This window comes from Cricetulus griseus, chromosome 7 (genome assembly GCF_003668045.3).
Source record: "Cricetulus griseus strain 17A/GY chromosome 7, alternate assembly CriGri-PICRH-1.0, whole genome shotgun sequence".
NCBI classification, from domain to species: domain Eukaryota; kingdom Metazoa; phylum Chordata; class Mammalia; order Rodentia; family Cricetidae; genus Cricetulus; species Cricetulus griseus.
In genome coordinates, this window is record NC_048600.1 from 46343764 (window position 1) to 46367833 (window position 24070).

Genomic DNA, 24070 nt, shown 5'->3' on the forward strand with positions numbered 1-24070 from the left:
TACCTGTAGCTTCCACAGTCAGAAAATCAATACTGATACAATTACTCTCCAATGCTCAGAATCCATTCAATAACCCAACAAGGTCTTTTCCTTTATTTTTGATCAAGAATCCCATCCAGAGCACATGCTCGTTAATTGTCACATCCCTAAAGCATTAGACTTTTTCAGTTCTTCACAGTCTTTCTACATCAGTGGTTCTCAACCTGTGGGTCAAGACCCCTGGGTCAGATAACCCTTTCACAGGTGTCACTTAAGACCATCTGCAGATCAAATGTTTACATTATTATTCATAGCAGTAGCAAACTACAGTTGGGAAGTAGCAACAAAAATAATTTTATGGTTGGGGTCACCACAATATGAGAAACTGTATTAAGGGATTGCAGAATTAAGGTTGAGAACCACTGTTCTATAGTATGCTAATATGGAAATAAATGTTTGTGCATTCCATCTTGCAAATCTCTATGCTGAAATAAAATCCCCAGTGTGAAAAGAACTTAGAGGAGGAACCTTAGGTAGGTGACTGGGTTATGGGGTAGAAGCCTCAACAATAGTATCAGTTTAATACTTTCATTCATGTAAGAGGGCTCAGAGAGGTCCTTTGTCACCTCTATCATGTGGGCTAACAATGATGGTTATTATCAGAAGGCTTATTGGGAAGCAGGCACTTGCACAGGCAAGGAACCTCCTATTGCTTTGACCTTGAGCTTTCTAACCTCCAGAATGATGAGAAGTTCCTCGTGTTGATGAGCAACGTGGTCTATGGTATTTCAGTCTAGCATTGACTGTGTTTGGGTTTGTATTCTGCTTCCTCGTGACTAGTTTCATGCTGTATATCCCAGACACAACTACCACCAAATGATACTGTGTCACTTCATCTTTTAATTAGACACAATTGATCTTGGTCACTTGGTTTTTCTATCAAGGAGAAGCCATTTTCCTCTCTTTGCAAGGAATACTGTGTTATCTATTAGCATTCTGCTGCATTTGTTGTGCTTTCTATAAGAAGGCACCCACTGGTACATATGTAACCACCATGGTAGCTGCCAAATGTTGGTGATCTGTTTCCACTGTTCCATCTACATTTGCTCATCAGTGTTACACAGTATGGAAGAGCTCTGCTTTTTCTTCTAGTTATTTATTATATCCACACACACCTACTTCACTCAACAGGTTGTAATATTCTAGTTCTCTATTTTGATTATCTATCTATCTATCTATCTATCTATCTATCTATCTATCTATCTATCTACCCACCCACCTACCTTCTCTCCTTCCTTCCTTTCCCTGAGAGGGCCAGTGGGAGCCCCCAGGACCTTCTGACCTTTCCCTGTCATTTTAAAATCACTTCCAGGCTCAGGAAGATATTCTATCATATCTTTTTTCCCTGCCTTATCTCTATATCATGTCAACATATGAAATGCTTTTTTATAAAGCAGTCTTGGTTCCTTTTAGTAGCAAAAAGAAAACCCCATATGCTCATAGAGATATTCATTATTTCCAAGTCTTTTTCAGTAGACAAAGGTAGGAAATAAATACACATGTAAACAAACATGTTTATAACTTTTTATGTATTACAAAAACCAACACACAAATTTTTATATTTTCAATGCAACTCCAACATCTCTTGAGTTATCCTATCCTTGTTCCTTCCCTTGTCTTAAGCTTCCTCCAGCTGTACAACAGTACAGTCTGTTCTGCTATGCCTGTTTCTGTACTATTTAGCTCAATGAGACTGATTTACAGGAGACTGCTGCTAGGCTAACTTGTAAGTTGTATGGTTCATAAGATTTTTTCCTGAGCAAGGTAAGCTAGATGGTAAGAACAGAACTAACCCTAACCCTCACTGTGAAAGGAAAAGCCTTGGCTTGAGTGATGCAAAGTGGGAACCCTCTCAGCTCCAGCTTAAGAAAATCAAATCCAAATGTAACAAGCAAGGATCTCTTGCCAGAGAGGAGGACCCCAGCCTCGAGGGTTCCTGGCACCCTCTCAACTGCTCAGTGGTCCATCTTTATTTACCACATTTCCATGACTACAAGCTAGCATTTCAACTTTGTTGTTTTAGGGGCATTGCCACAGGACAGTGGGACTGTCCAAGTTATGTCCCAGTATTAATTCTGATTTTGTTTCTGTTTCAGGTACAAAGCTTATTCAATTTCAAATGATATGCCTCTCATTCCATGTCCCATAGAAACTCTGTAATTTTTACTGCACAATTCTCCAGCTCTGTATTCTGAGGGTGATAGGGAGAATGGGTGTGAATGGAATTGAAATTTCAGCAGTTTTATCAAGAGACTTATCAAGTGTGTTTGTTATAATCTTCAACCTTTTAGAAGCTTGATAAACTTGATCTCAGTCTAAATGACAAATGAATAAATATTAGATCGTACAGACTTTTACAGAAATCTATTATATTCTCTAGAATATGAATTAGTCTATTTCAACTTCCATTCAGAAAAATCAAGACAAAAGAAACAAAGTATCCAAGGCTGTATGATTGCTGGATGGTCTGCCACTATGATTTTTATTAGAGTCACTGAAATAAGGAAATGAACTCAATTATTACTGGGTAACTAATCCCTAAAGGTCCTTCTATGGCTCAACACTGATTCAAGTCTTAGCTCAAATATTGCTTCCTTAAAATGGGTTTCCTTAGCTACCCAATCTAAAAAGACTGTTTGCATGCTAGACCCCATAACACTGTTTGCATTCTAACACTGCTCACTGATACTTCCTCTTATGCTTACATAATTTTCATGCACCTTCCCCCATTAAAATGTAGATTCTGTTTGAAATTTGCAGGAAAATGGATGGAACTAGAAGAAACCATTCTGATCGAGGTAACCCAATCACAAAAAGACAAACCTGATACGTAGTCACTCATATGTGGATTTTAGACATAGAGTAAAGGATTACCAGCCTACAATCGATACTGCCAGAGAAGCTAGTAAACAAGGAGAACTCTAAGAGAGACATACATGGTCCCCTGGAGATGGGGAAAGGGTCAAGATCTCCTGAGCAAATTGAGAGCACGGGAAGGGGGGGGGTAGCTACGAGAATGAGAAGGGAAGAAGAGGAAGGATGCAGAGGTCATGAGGGAGCAGAGAGGTTGAGTCAGGGAAAGAATAAAAAAAAAGGATACGTGATAGGTAGGTTTTTAGTTGGGGGGTGGTGGTAGGAGAGGACAGGAGGGAGAAGGGAACTGGGATTGTCATGTAAAACAATCTTGTTTCTAATTCAAATAAAAAATGATTAAAAAAAAGAATGTAGATTCTGTAAATGGACCTTCTGTAAACAAGCCCAAGAACAGTACAGCTGTTTAGAGGACATTTAAATGCTTGCTGAATGAAAAAAAAATATGTCTTATAGTACAAGTATAGACTATATTTTTTAAAAGTTCATGCTTAATCTAAAATTTGAGAACAATGAAAGGTAGCAAAGGGAAAAAAAACCCAAACTCAATAAAACTGGACAAAACGGAATAGGGCACTTAAGTCTAGGCTGTCCACAATAGACTCCTTGGGAAATCTGCTCTGGGGTCTTCCCTTGTTCCACTGAATTTGGTCATTGCTTCAGCTTATCCCACAATCCTGCTTCTCTTCCTTTCACAACTAATCTTATGGTATGATAGGATGACAGGACAAGAGAACAAGGTGAACAAGACTGGAGTCAGAGCCAGGTAAGACAGGGATTATAATAGCAAACACTCAGTACAACTTCCCCTTGACCACCATGTGGCATGCTGCTTCAAACAGTACTTCCTGAATATACCTTCATCAATGTCAGGAGGCAATCCACCCACGAACACCTTGCGGGAATATCGTTCCACTCTCTCCCCATTCTGGTGAGTAAAGCAGTGAGGTGAACCCAGGCCACTATGAAGAGGTTGATCCCCACGGCCATCATCCAGGAATCCATCTTCCATCGGAAACAGTGAAGACTGACCTGAAACAGAAAGCAGAATAGAAAGCTAATAGAAAGGGCTCCTTGTCACCAATTACCATACACACCAAGGAAAAACATGAGTTGATAAAACTGCTGCTTTTATTTGCTCACTACAGGATGACTTATGCTCTGGAACTGTTACCACCTTAAAGTCTACTGAATCAGAGAGACTGTATTTGGTTAATAGAGGGCTACTCAAGTATCCCACAGAAATCCAGAAGCTCCAGCACGTGAAATGGAAGCACAATAGAGGGGAACACTCTTTTTGAAAGCTGTTGGCAACAGACTGCACTGCCTTGGCAGTGCCCCATGGCAACCTACACAAGGACAGAGATCATTAAATTTGGCTATAAAATGCTGGTCACATAAATTTCTTTAATAGACCAAATTGTATAGCCTCTGCATACTTTTCTAAAAATGTACTTAAAATGAGCAAGTCAATTTTAAGTGTGTACTCATTACTTATTACATTAACTAATATGATATATCAAAGCTGACTTAATGTTGGTACCCAATTCAGTTTCTAGTCTTACAGCATTTAAAGATCTGGAGAAATGCTAAAGACATATTAGCTGAGTGATTATCAGCTTACCAAGTATGTCATCTGTTTTAGAAAACTTCTAAAAACTCAAACTCCTGTCCTCTGGAATACATAGGAAAGGAGAAAAGACTAGAAATACCAATGTGCATAAGTCTTCCCATACTTACCTGGCAGGGAAACACAAACATCTAGAATATAAGCAAAGCATAGAGGTGCAGAGAACTGCAGTTTCTCAGGCTTTCCCCTGCTCAGGCTGCTATTTGCTTCTAGGTGCATTCTGAGTAACTGTCAATTGTACTCTAGAAATGATCTCTTCTCTTCCTTTATTGGAACTCTCAATGCCCTTTGGTTGCCACAGTTACTGTAACTCTCACTCTTGAGCATAGACAACAGTGTCTTTGTCACAAATTCATTCTATATGCTATTAGTAAATTATGATCCAAAATGATTCTACAATTAGAGATTATTTTCTGAAAGATATTTTATCACATTTTAAATCTAAATGATTTGATGATTTTATTTTATTATAAAATAGCAAAGTGTTACTGATAAGAAAACTAAGTTTAGTTAGGAACTTCTAGAAAATGAGTCTCTAAAATTCCCTATTATTTCTAGAACACTTGTAGAATTACTCATTTATTCAGTTCAATATATTTTAAACTAAATAAATACATCATGTTTACTTAGTAAGAGAGGCTGATGTAAGTTCCTTGAGTATAAATGACTCTTCAGTTAATGAGTTTTTTTTTTTATACAAGTCTATCTTTAAGGAATCAAATTTTTAAAAAAATTCTTAAATTCTTCTAAGGAGTTAAAAAAAAAAGATAAAGTCAGCTAAATAATACAGATAATTCAAGTCCCACCATTCTGGTAATTTGTCCAGCTCTTTTAGTCTACTCCAACTACAACACAGAGTTCAGAAAGGTCAAACCCATCCACTACCCTTCACTCCTTCCCCAAAGAGATTATAAACTAGGTAAACCCGAGTCCTCTCCATATAGAACTGATACATTCAAAAGTGAGAAACATTGATGTTACCTCTCCTTCGCCCATAAGTCCTTGCTGCATGTCAAATGAGAAGAAAAAACAAAAAAACAAACAAAAACAACCTTTCAAACATTGTCAAAGAATCCACTGAGATTTCATCTATGAGCTTTTGAAATGGAAAAAGAAGGCCACATTCCTCATTTCCTGGTCTATGCATCAAAAATCAAGGATATGGACAGTTGTGATCAGTTTCATGCATTTTAAAAAAGAACTTCAAAGATACCATAAATCTTTACTGAACTTCACTTGTTTTACAGGAAACCTTTGGCTGTAGTTATCATCCAAGGGCCAAGACATTATGAAGCTAAGGCTGTGTGCAACATGATCTACACCAATTACCACTGTGTTAATTATATTTCCAAGCTAACAATTTAATAAACATATCAATATTGAATTCATGACTTTTCATCATTACAGAATACTTATTTTATAGTAATTTTCTGTTCATTTAAAATAGAAGATAATCATAACAAATGAAAATTTTAGGCAATTTATTTATTGGCTCTAGTCAACAGTTTTGTATTCTCAAACAAACAACAATCTACCACCAACAAAAAAACCCTTCTACCCAGTTCCAAATATTCAAAACTGAAGGTTTAACATTTTGTTACCAAATCATTTTAACATTTCCTGACCGCACAGTCTTGTTAAGCATAGTGGATAAAACAACCTGAGGCTTTGACCTCGGGGAACCTGTGTTCATATAGGCCACAGGGTCACATAGCTATTTGTAATGATAATGAGCCATGCCTATGGCTATAGTGACCTCTCTTTACCTCTGTTTCCATGATTTCAGTTACCAATGGTACATTTCAATTTGAAAATATCAAATGGAAAATTCCAGAAATACAATTTGTAACTTCTGAGTAGCATTATAGAACCTGGTACCTCCCTTTTCTATCATGTCCAAGATGCGGATCATCTCTCTGTCCAATGTGTTCATGTTGCATATGCTAACTGCCTATAGTCACTTCTGAGCTATTTTGAGAAAGACTATATTCATATAACTTTTATTACAGTTTAATTTAATTTGATTAAAATCAACAAAATTAAATTATTGTTGTCAATTTCTTACATACCTTATGTATAATTAAACTATTATAGGTATGTATGTATAGGAGAAAACATATAACACCATCATCAGTCTTGGGTGTCTTTGGGGAACACAGTTTTTGTGGTTATATAGCACATGCAACAGGGACAGAGGGGAATACCCTGTATGTAAGGGGGTGGTGAGAATGAAATATAGGTAAGATCTTAAAGGAAAAACAGGAGGAGTATTAGGATTGCCATGTCACAGAGGGCTGCAATGTTCAGGCAAAGAATGTAGCACAAGTAGGGTTTGGCTAGGGACTGGGTTTAAACAGGACATTAAGGTAGGCTCTTGCGTTAGATACCACTCTAAACACTGCCATGACTTTCACTCTCGTCTTCTAGACACAGCACAAATCAGTTTAACTCAGAACTAACAGGTGAGTATTTTGCAAAATAAAATTAGTTTTCATACCAAAATACATTTCTACCATTACTACATAGCTTTGGATTCCACTGAACTGCTGGAGTAAACGGACTAAAACAGTGCTAAGACTTTCCTTGAGGAAAGCCTGGTAGGTCTTCATTCCAGTGAGTTCAGTGTTAGCAGGTAAAGAGCTACTTTCCAACTTACCAGACAGAGGTTAGAAAGACAAATGACATCACAAAAGTGGGTGTCTGCTTTTATAAATAGAACATTCTATTTAGACAACCACTTCAAAGACAAAGGAGTTTGGGGAAAAGAAGGACTTTGAGGGGGCTGGAGAGATGGCTCAGTGGTTAAGAATACTAGTTGGACTTCCAGAGGTCCTGAGTTCAATTCCCAACAACCACATGGTAGTTCACTACCATCTGTAATGAGATCTTATGCCCTCTTCTGGCTCGCAGGGATAAATGCAAATAGAACACTGTATACATAATAAATAAATAAATCTAAAAAAAAAATTAAAAAGAATGACTTGGAGATCTAAGTTCTATCTTAATAAGTAGATTGATGCTACTTCAACTTCTGAGAAAGGAGATATTTGAAAGAGTAGCTTTTAAAAGCTACAAAGCCAAATGAAAACTCTCACATGGCTTCCATTAAAAAATAAATTAACAAAGCCCCAAAGCCTTCCAGAACAGCAAGAGCTATAGATAGATAGCTAAAATAAAGTATCTGCAAAAACTTCAAATGTGAATTTTCAGTTTTTATTTGTGCACCACAAAATTAATGTACAGATATTTATGGTTAAATTCCAGGATTAATGTCTGCAAACTAATCAGATACCTTTTCCCATATTAAGGGAAAATTGGCTGCAGTTGCATAGTGCTTACAACTATTAAAAACTTTAAGAATCAAACAGAAAAATCGGTGTAAACTAGTACTGAAAAATAATGGTTTGTGGAACTTAAAAATGACAATGTATTTTTTATTTTCACTTAATATTTTGTACATGTGTGTATGTGAATTTTGACATGTGACATATATGGAAAAGTAAAACTGTAGCTTTGATGAACATGCAAATACAAACAGAATCTATGTAGTAATTAAATGCTAAATGCTGCCTCCCTATATTATATAAAGATATACTAATACCCTTTCCCCACTGACTCCAAGTTATATTTGGAATACACATTGTGATGAAATACTTGCAACACAGACTTTCCAGGGGAAAATGTCACACAGATTTCTAATTTCTTGAGTAGAAAGTATAGTTTGTCATTTTGTGTTTTGGGAACACTAAGGGAGTGACAAGGGGCAAAATTCACATAGACATACATGTTTTGGAAAAGTTCTAGTTAAGTCAGCTGAAGTACACTATGTTAAGAATTCCCCAAAGTGACTAAAGTGTCTGCTGTTATGATTTATTAGATACATGCTTGTTTTGTTAAGTTAAAGCCTCCCCAGTCTCCATTAGAGTTAAAATGAATACTATTTGTATGGCCCTACCTTTATTTTTATTGCTCACTTGGGCTTACAGAGTCTCCAATGATTTAATGTTCAGAACTACTAACAAGAGTCAAGAATAGTAAAAGTATGCTTGAAACATTGTGGTCACAGATGTCTATAACTTCTGGATCCATGTTATCAGTTCTATTAATAAGTGCTTCATTTCTAAAACACCTCTACAGGACTGCCTACAAATGTTTTTCTTATCAGCCTTATATTCACAGTCAAATTCCCGCTAGTAAAATATCTCATTAGTTTGTGGGCTAGAATGCCAAAGAAGGTACAGAAAAATTGTTCTCTCTCTCTTTGAACATATTTCATTATAAAGGTGAGTTTCTATTTGTTTCTTAAAAAGCATCCTTTTTTTTCATTTCAAAATATCCACATCAGGATATATTCATAAAGAGAAAACAACTATTATATGGCCCTTTTTAATGTGTGCAAATATTATTATATTATGTAGCAGCATACAGAGAGAGAGAGAGAGAGAGAGAGAGAGAGAGAGAGAGAGAGAGAGATGAGAGAGAGAGGTAAAATTCAAAGACCTAAAGCTTAGAGTTGTTAATCTTTGAACAAGAGTGTGCATCCCAAAGCTGACAGGATGCCTACATCCTAGATCAAGCCATACAGTCCAACAAAGATGCAAATAATAATTATAGGTAATTTTATAATCAACCTCTAATAAATTCACTGTGAAAATTAATTTACACACACAGACTGGTAATTAAAATTTCCTATGTCGCATCAGTTTTCTGGTACAGCAGAATTCAAAGAAAGTGACTATAGCCAATATTTTTCATAGGTAAATTACACTCTCCTTTTTGACAGATTTCTGTGCACATCCAAGCAAACAATATCCCTCCTTCATTCTAAAACCTGTAATTAAGAGACAGTGTCTTTGATAGCCTTTAAAAGATAGGTCTCAACCACTCCTTCTCTGGAACAAGAAAACACTTGATGCTTTTAAATGAACAGACATCATCAGAAGAAAAGAGCTACATGAATGGGTCCAAACACTAACATTCTGTTATTGTTCTAGGATCTTTCTAGTGCCCAAAGCTTATCTTTGAAACAGTTAATTCTAAGGGCTAAAATAGTAGAGAATGGAGAATAAAAAATAAAAATTAAAGAAAAAATAATAGAAAAAGTACAGACATCTCTTTTTAATAGAGATGGTAGTGACTGTTGGATTCCTTAGCTAAAATTAAGCATCAACATAGGGATAAATACAATTAATTAATCTTCTTGTCAACACCTAACTTAGCGCTTAACTCAGTCACACCAGAAAAAAACTTAAAAGGTAAGTCTAGCTTGTATTTAGCACTTTTACTTAACTAAGAAACTAAGTTTCAAGCTTATATTTCAGAACCATAAAACATACATGCTTATTACATAAAATTTACTAGTAAAAGACATTCATTATGGGTTGATTTTCCCCCACAACCCAAAATTTATATGCTGAAGTTTTACCTTTAAGGGCTTCAGAATATGATGGCTTTTAGAGATATAGTCTATAAAGAGGTAAAGTTAAATGAGGAACTTTGGTGGATCCTAATCCCACAGGACCTGTCTTTCTAAGAAGAAGTTAGGATGTAGATGTATAAAGAGGGAAGACTAAGTAAGGAGAAGCCATCTTTGTAACAAAAAGAAGCCTCAGAGCAATCACCCCTGGGCATGCCTTGATCTTGGACTTCTAGGCTCACAGTGAATTCTAGGCCCTACAAAGAACTTGTAGCCTTCACAAAGTAACTACTAGGCCCCACAGAGTGATTCTAGGCCTCACAAAGTGACTTCTAGCCTCACAATGTGACTTCCAGGCCCCACAAAGGGACTTCTACCCTTCACAAAGTGACTTCAAGGCCTCACAAAGTGACTTCCAGGCCTCACAAAGGGACTTCTAGGCCCCACAAAGTGACTTCCGGGCCCCACAAAGTGACTTCTAGACATTCACAAAGTGACGTCTAAGCACCACAAAGTAACTTCCCGGCACCACGAAGTGACTTCTAGCCTTCACAAAGTGACATCTAGCCATCACAAAGTGACTTCTGGACCCCACAAAGTGATTTCAAGGCCCCACAAAGTGACTTCTAGGCCCCACAAAGTGACTTCTAGGCCTCACAAAGTGACTTCTAGCCTTCACAAAGTGACATCTAGCCATCACAAAGTGACTTCTGGACCCCACAAAGTTATTTCAAGGCCCCACATAGTGACTTCTAGGCCCCACAAAGTGACCTCTATGCCTCACAAAGTGACTTCTATGCCTCACAAAGGGACTCACTCCTAGGCCTTCAGAAAGTGACTTCCAGGCCTCCTAATGTGACTTGTAGTCTCCACAAAATGACTTCTAGGCATCACAAAGTGACTTCTAGGCCTCACTAAGGGACTGCTAGGCCCCACAAAGTGACTTCTAGGCCTCACAAGTGACTTCTAGGATTAACAAAGTGACTTCCAAGCCTCAGAAAGTTACTCCTACACCTTCACAAAGTGACTTCCAGGCCTCACTATGTGATTGCTAGTCTCCAAAGTGACTTCCAGGCTTCAAAAAGGGACTTCTAGGCCTCTCAAAGTGACTTCTAGGCCTCACAAAGTGACTTCTAGGCCTCACAAAGGGACTGCTGCGCCCCATAAAGTGACTTCTAGGCCTCTCAAAGTGACATCTAAGCTTCACAAAGTGACTTCTAGGCCCCACAAAGTGACTTCTAGGCCACACAAAGTGACTTCTAGGCCCCACAAAGTGACTTCTAGGCCCCCCAAAGTGACTTCTAGGCCTCACAAAGTGACTTCTAGGCCCCACAAAGTGACTTCTAGGCCTCTCAAAGTGACTTCTAGGACTCTCAAAGTGACTTCTAGGCCTCACAAAGGGACTGCTGGGCCCCATAAAGTGACTTCTAGGCCCCCCAAAGTGAATTCTAGGCCCCACAAAGTGACTTCTAGGCCCCACCCAGGGACTTCTAGGGCTTACAAAGTAACTTCTAGGCCTCACAAAGGGACTTCTAGGACTCACATAAGGACTTCTAGGCCTTCAAAAAGTGACTTCTAGGCCCCAGAAAGGGACTTCTAGGCCCCCAAAGTGACTTCTAGGCCCCACAAAGTGATTTCTAGGCCTCACAAAGGGACTTCCAGGCCTCACAAAGTGACTTCTTGTCTCCACAAAGTGACTTCCAGGCCTCACAAAGTGACTCCTAGGCCTTCACATAGTGACTTCCAGGCCTCACAATGAGACAAGTATTCTCCACAAAGTGACTTCTAGGCCTCACAATGTGACTTCTAGTCTCCACAAAGTGACTTCTAGGCCTCACAAAGGGACTTCCAGGCCCTACAAAGTGACTTCCAGACCCCACATAGTGACTTCTAGCTTTCACAAAGTGACTTCTAGTCTCCACAAAGTGACATCTAGGCCTCACAAAGTGACTTCTAGGCCCCACAAAGCGAATTCTAGGCCCTACTAAGTGACTTATAGCCTTCACAAAGTGACTTCTAGTCTCCACTAAGTGACTTCCAGTCCTCACAATGTGACTTGCAGTCTCCCCAAAGTGACTTCCAGGCCTCACAGTGTGACTTCTAGTCTCCACAAAGTGACATCAGGCCTCACAAAGTGACTTCTAGGCCCCACAAAGCGAATTCTAGGCCTCACAAAGTGACTTCTAGTCTCCACTAAGTGACTTCCAGGCCTCACAATGTGACTTCTAGTCTCCACAAAGTGACTTCTAGGCCTCACATGGGCCTCCTAGGCCTTCACAAAGTGACTTCCAGTCCTCACAATGTGACTTCTAGGCCCCACAAAGTGACCTCCAGGCCTCACAAAGGGACTTCTAGGCCCCACACAGGGACTTCTAGGCCTCACAAAGTAACTTTAGGCCTCACAAAGGGACTTCTAGGCCCCACATAGGGAATTCTAGGCCTCTCAAAGTGACTTCTAGGCCTCACAAAGTGACTTCTAGGCCCTACAATGTGACTTCTAGGCCTCACAAAGGGCCTTCTAGAGCTCACATAGGGACTTCTAGGCCTCACAAAATGACTTCCAGGCCTTCTCAAAGTGACTTCTAGGCCTCACAAGGTGACTTCTAGAGCTCACATAGGGCCTTCTAGGCCTCACAACATGACTCCTAGGCTTTCACAAAGTGACTTCCAGTCCTCACAAAGTGACTTCTAGGCCCCACACAGTGACTTCTAGGCCCCACAAAGGGACTTCTAGGCCTCACATAGGGACTTCCAGTCTTTATAGAGGGACTTATAGGACCCACAAAATGACTGCTAGCCCCACAAAGTGATTTCTAGGTCTCCACGACTGTGTTGGAATAACCTATTTAAGTCATAGTCTGTGCGCTTACTAGTGCTCCCTCAGCAAACTAATACATTAATATGGCATCCAATAAGTAGCCAGAAAGTTTAGAGTTTTAAATACATTTAAGCCCAAGAATCCTTTCCAAAAAAAAAATAAAAACAAAACCTCTATAACTAACACAGATGAGGTGTGTTATTCCCTAGAAGGAACACTACAGCAGTACTGCAAAGATTTGAAAAGTCACTCGTCCATGAAGGTTACTGGATAGTACGAAAGTGCTTGACTAAAACATGGCAAAACAAGAAGTCATTTGATCTGTGGACGAGTAAGCATTTATATCATTGTGCAAGTAAATTCCAATCTTATTCCAATATAAACTACCCCAAACTGGGAAAGGATTCTGCCCCTTTTTATTAGTTAGGATTTAAACCCAATTTCCTCACCCAAAGTTCTGAGATTGCTTAAAATCTCAAAACAAGTTACATAATAAAAACCATCAAAATTCAAATTTTTGCATTAAAATGTTCAAAAGGAGGGGTAAGTAGCTCTTATTTTTAATCCAAAGTGGGAGGGAAAGGTTCTGACTGTTAACACTAGTGAGGTAAAGCTCTAGAAGATATAGAAACACACTGCTTCATAGGCAGAATCACTTCCCATGGCTTTATAAATCTGAATAAATCATGATGACCAGGAAGAACAGCTCCCTGCAGCCCTTCCAGTCTTGGTGGAAAAGTGACATGGTATCAAGCTTTTATTATCCATTTTCTAAAACAGCGAAAAGTTGAGGGAGCTACACTTAAAAGTGGTGATTTGGGTTACTTAATCTCAGCAACAAAGAAAAAACTTGTTTACCCCAGACAACTTTTAGATTCATATTAATAATCCCTTGTTGTTATTGCTCCTTTTTGTAAATCCTTGGTGTGCATATTCTTAACAACAACAACAAAATGGTTTTAGTTTGACTTACTATGTGTTTGTGTGATGATAAATGATTTAGCTATATTTAATCTTCAACTCTGCAAGATGGGAGGTTTCAGTAATTCTTGAGCTTGTCTTCACTAAGCACATTTACCTCTGTATATTAGACTTCCATGATAAATACATGCAAAATCTGATCTAACAAAAGAGCAAAGCTACTAAGAATTAGTGAAATAAGGTCAATTTATTATAGAAGTGGTCCATTTGTAAGGATGTTTTATCCAAATGGCTGAAGGAATAGCCAACACTCAAGCCTAAATCAAGATGCTGAAGGTCTCACTGTACTCCTTTCCTAACCAACTCTGATTTCATGACTTTTAAGAAATTTTTAAAAATTATTTTACTTCATATTTTAATTATGTGTGTTGGTTCTGTGCACATGAGTGCATGTGCCTGAGGATGCCAAAGGTGTCAGATCTCCCTGGAGATGAAATAACAAGTAGTTCAGAGCCTTGGGACATCTGTAAGGGCAATCTGCTCTTAACCACTAAACCATCTCTCCTGCTCCCACTTAAACAATCTTCTAGTGTATTTGCCTTTAATACTGGAGAATAAATGAGTCAGTTCTGGCATCTGGTCTACCCATAAGTTTCATTCTTCGGTACAAATAAATAAATTGGCATCTGGTTCTACTGGTTTCCTACTAAAAACTAACACTAGGTCACATCTGAGAAAAACCTAGTTTGGGCCCTGTGAAACTGAATATTAAACCTGAGACCATGGCAATCATGACTTCACAGTCTTGGGTCTGCCTTAAGAAGTCAGAGTTTCTCCTTTTTAAATATCTTTTTAGTTTTCTTTATCATCACATTTTTCAGTTTGAGATGTATTAATTCCAGTCATTATATTTTCATAATAAATAAAACTTCTATATAAGCAGCAGTAGAAATGAAGCATTTGGTTTCCCTCTATAGTTTATGGACCAACTAAACTTCAAAACATAAATACTTGGGAAGAAAGGTCATCTTTATTATTTTTCCTTTGCCAAATACTAGTCACTGAAAATAAACAATGAATAAAAATAAATATTAATGGCAGAAAAATGAAAGACATAACAAAAGAATCTTAAAAATTTAAATGTGTTGATATTTAAGGAAAGTTTTTCTCACTTCACAAAGATGAGTCTCACAGGCAATTGATCCAACTGAATAACTTCATGAGGAAATTAACACAGATAAAGTCAACCACTTTGCCTGGGATCATTCAGTCACATCCCAAATCTTGGCTCACTGTAATTTCCAGTCCCTGCACCTGAGCCTGGATCTAGTTTACAGAAAAAAGTAAACCTTGCTCCATGGAAGGGATGTCCTCCTTACCCTAATGCCATCATCATCAGGTGGTAGGTTTTAGCTTGGATACTTTTGTGCTACTATATTTTATTATGAGCATATTATAATGGTTTCTTCTAGAATAGTATAGTGGCATTATTTTACAGATGTTGTTTTATGATTATTATTTCTGGCACTGCAGCATGAAGAGACCAGAGTGTGATCAAAGAGTGAGGTTTTGGTGTACTATAAAGCTTCCGGAAGAGCTGGGGGTCTAGCACCTCTCATACATCTACTCTCTTGTTGCCTTTGGGGGAGGGGGACTAACAAACCTATATTCCATAGGACACTATTTTCAAGTACTAACTAAACGCCCCCCCACACACACACACAATGGGCATGGTCACAGGTGTGGACTTGACCGGTTAAAAGGATTGAATTGTGCCTCGAAACCCCTTCGGGTCTCGGAGAGCATCCAGGTGGCAGGGTCTGCATGCTTGGAGTGGGAGCCCATAACCATTATTCGTTTCCTGTGTAAGTTATTTTCTCCTAATAAATTCCACTTCATCATACTGGTCAAGCATCCTGATTTCCACGTCTAATAACCATTTTCAATTCCTCATTTACTATTTGCCACAGGCAAGACAGTTCTGTTTGTTTTTGTTGCCTAAGGAATGATGAGAATGAAGCAGAATAATTCTTGAAAAATAGAAGATCTTAAGAGAAATTTGAAATTAACAGAAATCTGGAAAAAAAATATCAGGAACTGGAGAGATGGCTTAGCCCCTAAGGGCAGTTCCTGCTCTTCCAGAGGACCCAAGTTCAGTTCCCAGTACCCACATAGCAGCTCACAGCCTGTAACTTCAGCTCCAGGGGCTCCAATGCCCTTTTCTGGCCTCCACAGGAACTGGCACACATGTGACATATTCACACAGACACATACACATAAAATAAGATAAAAATAAATCACACACATACACCAGCAAATAAAAAGAAAAAAATACTTTTTATTCCACCTATTTATTTTAAACTGTGATTTTATATATATATATATATATATATATATATATATATACTATTTTAAACTGTGATTATATATATATAAACTGTGATTATATGATTATATGTATTATATTATATAATATATATAATATGATTATATATAATATATATATTTTATATATATAATATATATATATATTAAAGCTCTTTAATTCTGTGAGTAGATGCCTTTGCCTTTCCTGTGACCTTTGACTTACTTCTGGCATGCACACATAAAAGGAGGATTTGTGGGCACAATAGTGCTTGGGCCAGGTAAGGAGGCTCTATGAAAGGAACTGTAAAGGCCAATATATCTTCATTCTTCATGCTCTCATTGATGGTAAATAATGAATAACGTTCTCTTTGGAATGTAAAGCACTTCAGTCTCGGACTGCCTCTTCCTGGTTCTAAGTCTCTGGTTATCCTCTTTTTGACCTACAGAAACTAACTAGCATTTGTTGAAGGTGGTCTGTGTCATTATGGGATTCACATTCACTCTCCTCATTAATTTCAGAATGGAAAATCAAGTGGTCTAAGTGTTTTTTAGAGAAAAGGTTCTGTCACAATTTTGAGGGACAAGAATTATTGTTAAGAATTATTGTTAAGTGATTAATAGCAATCTACAACTGTCATTGTAGAACAAATAAGTGTTAACTTCTGTACTTGTTGAAGCACAAATACTCTATTTTCTCACCTAACACTAACTTCAGTTTTGTGCACTTCACTAGGGTAAATCAATTATCACTTACCATTAATAAGCAGAGAACTATCGGATCCTGGATATGAATAGTTTAGACGACCTGAAGGTAAAAGAAGGCCGTTACTAATTTTTTTTTTCATAGAGGGTTTAAACTTATTCAATAACAGAGCTGAGTTGATGGCTTCTAATATGCAAAATATGCATTTTTTTGGGACACAGGTTTGTTGTTCTAAGGAACATAATGAATCAGAGGATGTATTAGGCATTGATGCACCAAAGAGGAAAGTCTGAAGGTGACAGTCTCCCTCTTATTTAACTATTCATAACATATTAACTATTTAACTATTAAGTCATTCTCATTTCCAAGTCACCACCCAACATACTTTTCTTTATATCACTGTGTTCTGACAATCTATAATAACAATCTTGAAATCTTTTGTCCCACAAATATGAAATATTTTTATTTGTGTTGGTTGTTGCTTTTTGAAAGGATGCAATTAATCTCAGTATTTTCTTCTTTTTGTTTTTCTAGACAAGGTTTCTCTGTGTAGTTTTGGCTGAGACGAACTTGCTTTGTAGACAAGGTTGGCCTCAAACTCACAGAGATCTGCCTGCCTCTGCCTCTTGTGAGTGCTGGGATTAAAGGCGTGCACCACCACTGCCCAGCCACAGTATTTTCTCAATGTGATTTTTTTTCTAAGAAAAAAAGCCAGACTTTTGAAGAACAAGGCATGATGGCAGGCTTTGGGTGGTGCACAGTGAAGGTAGAGAAGCAAGCCTGTTTGGCTTTTACGTTCTAGAAAGAGCTCAAAGCCCTGACACAGACACAAGCACACCAAGCCTCAATAAATGCACGTCACTTGGCTTCCAAGTTTGAAATGGATCATAAATTTTGAAGCTAGCCACACAGATATAGTAAGGCTTATGTAATCATTTCAGCTACTGTATAATTCTCTTATCTTTTTATATAATAAATGCCCTTTGGAACTAAAACTTTTTAATTTAAGCCTATGTAAGTTTTCTGTTTAGACATCAGAAAACACTCAATAAATTTATTCTACTGAACTTAAAAACACCAGTACTTCACAAATAAATGAAGGATAAATAGAAATAATTGAGATATGTATATATATATATATGTATATATATATATATATATATATATATGCATGTGGGTTTTTTGGGTTGGTTTTTTGATAATTCATCTATAAACATATTTTGGTACATTTATAATTTAGTTCCTAAAAGAAAAAGGATGGCATTAGGATTTCAGGAAAGTGAACCTATTTGATGGCTAAAATTCAATCCTTGAAGGCTTTTGCTATTGACTGTATTATAAATATAAAAAACACTACCTGATCAGCAATCCTAAGGGATACCATCACCAGAAATTCTATGTGCCTCTGGAGGCAGCTATGGCATTTGGAGCCAGAGCCTAGCCCATATAATACAGAAGGTAGAGGCTATATTTGTAGACACTATTCAACCTAGCCAAATATAGGCAACCAATAAAGTGTGACTCTAGGGAACCACACTGCCAAATTATACAGCTAGAAAAGGTCCATGTACCAGCTTGACAGGTCCATGTGGGACCTCTATGAGTTGGACAGAACCACTAGTTAGCAAACAATGGAGTTAGAGTTAATAAAGAGATTGTTCTAATGAACAGTGTGTACTACCATGCTTTTTTAGGACTAAACAAGCTTGTCAAGGAGATAAAAATGCAATGCTCTATTAGTAATAAATGTACAGGTTACTTTCATAATTAGAACTTATTTTCCAAGGAAAAACCCAAATATTATTGCTACAGATAATTCAGCAGGAAATGATACAATAAAAGCACCTACTTCAAACACAAGCAATGAATGAAATGCTCTACAGTAATGTTGGATATCATGCTATGACCTTCTCCAGAGTCAAGCTAGCATCATTTGTAACATGGTACAAGCAAAGTCACATAAGAAATAATGGCTTTGCTGTCTAGATCATAGCCAATGTGGTCCTATAAAATTCCAAATAGCATAAAATTCTAAGTTATTATTTTAAGCTAGTTCAAGCTAGAATAACATAGATACTCCAAAAGAAAAGTTTTCAGTGACCCTCATTAAATATTCTAACTTATATACATATATACATATGCATATACATTTGTATATGAACACATACATATAGCTGTTGCTTGATTAAGAACACTCCTCATAACTTTTAGAGTGATAATTTTACTTAGTTCATGTCTAACTCAAAGCTATTCTGTCAAAATACTTATTAAAGGTAACACCTGGATGGCCTTTACATACTTTTTGTTTTTAATCAATACTGCCAGATACTTGTAGCAAGATGTTGCTGTGGACACCAGCAAAGGCTAAAGGCCCATTACAAATTCTGATTATGATACCAACTTTGTATTTACATAAATGTAGAACCAATGTCAGTATGACCTAATGTAATGTACTCACTATGCTCTGTGCTTTATGATAAAATGACTGTTTAACAATTAAAGTCCATAACCTTACTTGGTCTCCTGATCCATCTGCCCTGTAACCAACTGTTCATTTTCTATGTAAAATCACAAAGGAAGAACTGGCACTGACGCCAGCTGCAGACTCTTGCTCTTTTCTGAAGACCCATTTAAAACCCATTATATACACACAGAGTCCAGGCTCTATGGGATGAATGTGGCTGTCAGAGTGAAAGCCAGAAAAAAATCCTTACACTTGTGCTCTTTCCTATCTGTTCACAAAGCCATTTCACTACTCTTACTAGATCCACCAGGCATTCAGACCTGCTAACTCATAACCTCTACTTCTGGGTTACCTTCTCTGTGGAATGCCCACTGCCCCCCAGCCCCTAATTTCTCACCACTCAAGTTTTACTTTCATTCCCTCTACCTTCCCTGCCCTGCTATAAGCAGTTCCCTACTGGCCCTATTTCCTATGGAAGTCTTCCCACTTTCATGCCACCCATACTCTGGTTCAGATAACCCTGTGCAGTCCATAGCACCTCTCATACCATGTTACTGAGTTTCATTTCCTGATGCTGTGATAAACTTCAGACATGGACTCAGGGAAGAAAGGTTTTTATCTTAACTTTAATTCTAGGTTACAATCCATCATTGTGGAGAAATCAAGGTAGCAGGAAGTTGAAGTACATCCACAGTCAAGAGCAGCCAGAAAATGAAAGCACACATACTTCCCAGTGCTCAGCTAGCTCTCTCCTAGTCACTCAGTCTAAGGCCCAGCCCATTAAAATGGTATCACCCACATTCTTCCCACTTCTGTTAACTCAAGTTAACACATTCCCTCACAGGCCAAACTGGGTAATTCCTCTCTGGGCCTCCCTTCATAGGTGATTCTGGATGTGTCAAGCTGACAATTAAAATTAATCATCACACTCCCTTTCAGGCTATCTCTTCCTGTATGGAAGCAAACTCTTGGAAAACAGACTTTGAGTCTTGTATTCAAGAGCCTGAGCAAAGAAAAGTCCTCAATAATTAACTGCTGGATGAATGAAAGAAACAAAGCCAGCAAGTGGTGATATCTCTGCCTTGGAGGATACATGAAAAAGGGTAAAATCACAGTCTCACATTGAAATTTGCTTCATATTGCTTCATATTAGGGACACAGAAGTCCTTATTTCCATATATAGGCATTACAGGCTAGTCCTAAAATAACCTTTGTAGAGTGCTAAGACCCCTCTGCCCCTAAGGTGTAATAGTAGTTAAGCAATTAACAGCAATTCCTTTCCCCTCTCCAATAATGGCCAAAGATAAGCAGCCATTTCCACCTGTAAAATAAAGGGAGCAGGGCAGTTTCTGCTGGCTAACAAGTACTAAACTGGAATTTTGGAGAAGGCAGTAGTAATTCAGGGAATTTTTTGGCTTCAAAGAAATGGAAGTTTGCTATATCTTTGGCTATAAACAAAGAAGTAATATTTTCTGAGAGAAGACAAAACTGAAATGCCTGACTTTAATTATAATCAGTACAGTAGCAGAAGGATTCTAGGAGAGGGAAACATCAAAATGTGCCTTAAGTTCCCAGTATTAATGAAAACAAGGGACACTTTTTTTTGTACCAAAACCTCAAATTTGAAATTCTGATAGGAGGATGGAAAACAGATTGTAAAAGCTAAAGGAATACATTTCTACAGAATGAAAGATTACCTGACTGTAATTCAAGGCAGCTGTAAAGTTGCAAGGTCTAAAAGCAACAAGAGTTCCAGGCAGAAGGGAATGTCTGCAGAGAAGCTACCAAGGAGTGACCTAATTAAGGAATTCAAAAGATTTCCGACTGCCAGGAAAGCTAACAACAAACCAGCAAGCAGGAAGGCTATTTTTACACTCACCAGAAGCCTTTTGCTCTGGCTGCTGCAATGAGAGGACATAGCAACAGGATAACTTGCCTTAAGAGGATGTTATGATATCAGTGATTAATGACAAAAATTTAAGTAAAAAGGGGGGGCATGGTTTTTATACAAATTAAACCAACTGGTTAAAAAGGAGGGGAAGGGGTAATCTAATGGGCTGAAAAGTAGAAAAACAGACCAACAAGTGGGTGGGAAGGGAAAGCAATGGGCCTGAGTCACCTGGGGAACAGGCTGCATAAGCCCCAGGACAACCTGAGCAATCAGTCATGGGTCAGCAGACAGAACACCAGTCTCCATTCTGTAACAGGAAGTCATATAGTGGGAGGACAACATGCCTTCTATAGAAATTTATCATGAATCATGATAAAATACAAATTTTAAATTGAATTCCTAAACTGAAGCTAAGAAATGTTAATGTCTACCCCATGAATGCAAAGCCACAACTGCTTACTTCTTATGTTTTCTTCCTTCTTTGTGGCTACACAACAAATTCCTGATCCACTGAATACGAGGCAAGAGGCTTCCATGTTTCCTATGTTGACCCTCTCTCCCTTACTGGGAAGTGGAGTAACTTTACAGAAGTTGTTTAATTTCCCTGGGCTTTACCTATTTTTGACTATAAAATAGAGATCACAAAATTCAAAGAAAAAGTTACTGTAAGGATTTAGGTTGGAGCCAATTTTCCAAAGAGCAGAGAATGAAAAAGAACTGCCAGTAGTGACTTTTCGCTTGGATGTGCACGTCAACACTGCTGTCCACAGAGATGTCCAGCTTACTTCAAAGAAGAAACATGCAGTGAAAGGGACCTTACAGAATATGAGCATGCACAATCTTTGGGGAGCTAGAATAGAGACAGGAGCCAAATGCAAAGTACCTCCCAAACCATAATGCAATGTCTCATCATGCCAGGGTGTCCCTATTCTCCCAGTCCTGTCTCAAATGACAAATAGCTTCAAGTATAGAAATCAAGCTCCAAAATACTATTTGCTGGAGATGACAATATAAGGTCAGTGCCCTATACTTTTCCATTCCCCATAGCTCTTCCTCTAGTAATTCTTCTTTTATGGAACTATGGAACTATGTTCTTTTGGATACTGGGGAACATCCTAACAGCAGGAGCATAGAGAACAATTAGAGAAGTTCTCTAGAACTATCTCATATCCTATTTCTAGTAGCTTCACTACATGATAACAGACTCCTAGCTCTACTTCAACCCAGAAAATACAAACAAAATAACAACTAAAACCTTAGTAACAGTAAGAACTCAGCAACACCTTTAAATGTAATTTAAATGCATTACATCAGCATTCACATACATTTGGAAAACAATCATGCATATGCAAGTGTGGTGTCTTGAATGAGAACATCCACATTGGAATGTTTGGTTTCAAGTTGGTACAGCTGTTTAGGGAGGCTGAGAAGGTGTGTCAGTCACTGGGAATGGGCTTCAGCATTTAACAGCCTTGTGCCATTCCCAGTGTGCTTCCTGTTTCCTGCTTGTGGGTTTGAGATTTAAGATCGTGGCTGTTCCTGCTACCATCATGGACTCTAACCCTCTGGAAGCAAAAGTCCAAATTAAGCCTTCCTTCTAGCTCAGTGGTTCTCAACCTTCCTAATGCTACAAGCCTTTAATAGTTCCTCATGTTGTGGTGATTTTCGTTGCTGCTTCCTAGCTGTAATTTTGCTACTGAGAGGTGTCCCAGTTTCTAAGACCATCAAAACATATGTTCTTTGATGGTTATGATCTGCAGATTGAGAACCACTGTCCTACCAGTTGCTTGGGTCATGGTGTTTTATTACAACTATATTTATCATCTAACTAGTATTCTTGGTTGCTAATGAATTCAGACTCCATCAAATGGCTGAAGAGATCCAAAGTATGTAAGTGCCAAACAGAAACCTTTCATGAGATCACATTTAAACAAATGCTAAAGATAAAACCTTCACATAATTGATTTAACCTTGACTAGTTTCTGATTATATTCTTCCTGCAAGCTACTCAATATTAAACACTGTAAAATCTTCTAACTTAATGTGTAAAACTGCTGATAACAATTTAAACATTGTTAAGTTCCACCCTTTCACTTAAAGGTGAGGAGATTATAGTCTAAAGGAAAGCTACCAACCAACCCAAGGTCATACGACTAGTAATCAGAGAGCCATGTCTGAACACAATCTCAAATATGTTTATCATTTTCTTAATATTTCAGGAAGTCTATTGTAGGCTAACAGCTTCGGATCGTTGGGGTGGGTTCAGTTGACTTAAACACTTACTCAATCATGCCAGATATTTATTATTTGGAATTCTACAGTCAGTAGAAACTGTTAGATTTGTTTCAAGTTAAACTTCTATTAGTCATGACTGTTCTTCAGAACAAAGATTTGCACTATGCTGATAGTTTCTCAGGTACCAAATAGGGGTCTTCTAATGGGCTGACTCCTCCTCTTTTCTGATGGATAGCAACTGGCATCCACTCATCTGGGCTCTAGGAGATTCCCTTCAGAGTCTGACTAATGTTCTTAATGGGCTATAACTCAGGTATAACTCAGAATAAAACAAGTCCTGCTTTTAGAATCGGGCACACTACTGTGGGACTGAATCCAGAACCAGCCAATTAGAATAATGACGCTCAAGAGGCAGCATTGCTATCCCAATGTATTTTACTTTTTCAGAGTAGTAACCAATTTAAAACTAGTTAAGTTTATTCAAATTGTACTGCTGAAAAACAACAAATTCACTGGTTTTTGTTGTTGTTTGTTTGCTTTCCTTCTAAATTTTGATACTGCGTACATGGGCACCATGAAATAAAAAGGAAACATAAACCAGGCATAGACAGCTGATAAATAATTAGCTGTAAACAATCAGGTAAATACTCCATGCAGATCAGGAATTTTTAAAAAATTTCATGCATGCATATGAGTGCATCGTGTGCATGTCAGT

At 37.9% G+C, this 24070-nt stretch overlaps 1 protein-coding gene across 2 annotated transcripts in view; it reads right to left on the bottom strand.

The window, feature by feature from the left end:
* Positions 1-24070, bottom strand: part of Cpeb4 (cytoplasmic polyadenylation element binding protein 4) — a 65266-nt gene that overhangs the window by 11453 nt on the left and 29743 nt on the right. The window contains exons 3-4 of one of the 2 annotated variants that reach the window (XM_027425169.2): positions 16817-16867; positions 3769-3942 (exon numbers count right to left, since the gene is read on the bottom strand). In XM_027425169.2, coding sequence (XP_027280970.1) covers positions 3769-3942; positions 16817-16867 — 225 coding nt within the window. The remainder of the gene's footprint in view (positions 1-3768; positions 3943-16816; positions 16868-24070) is intronic. The other variant, XM_027425170.2, reaches the window with a different exon arrangement.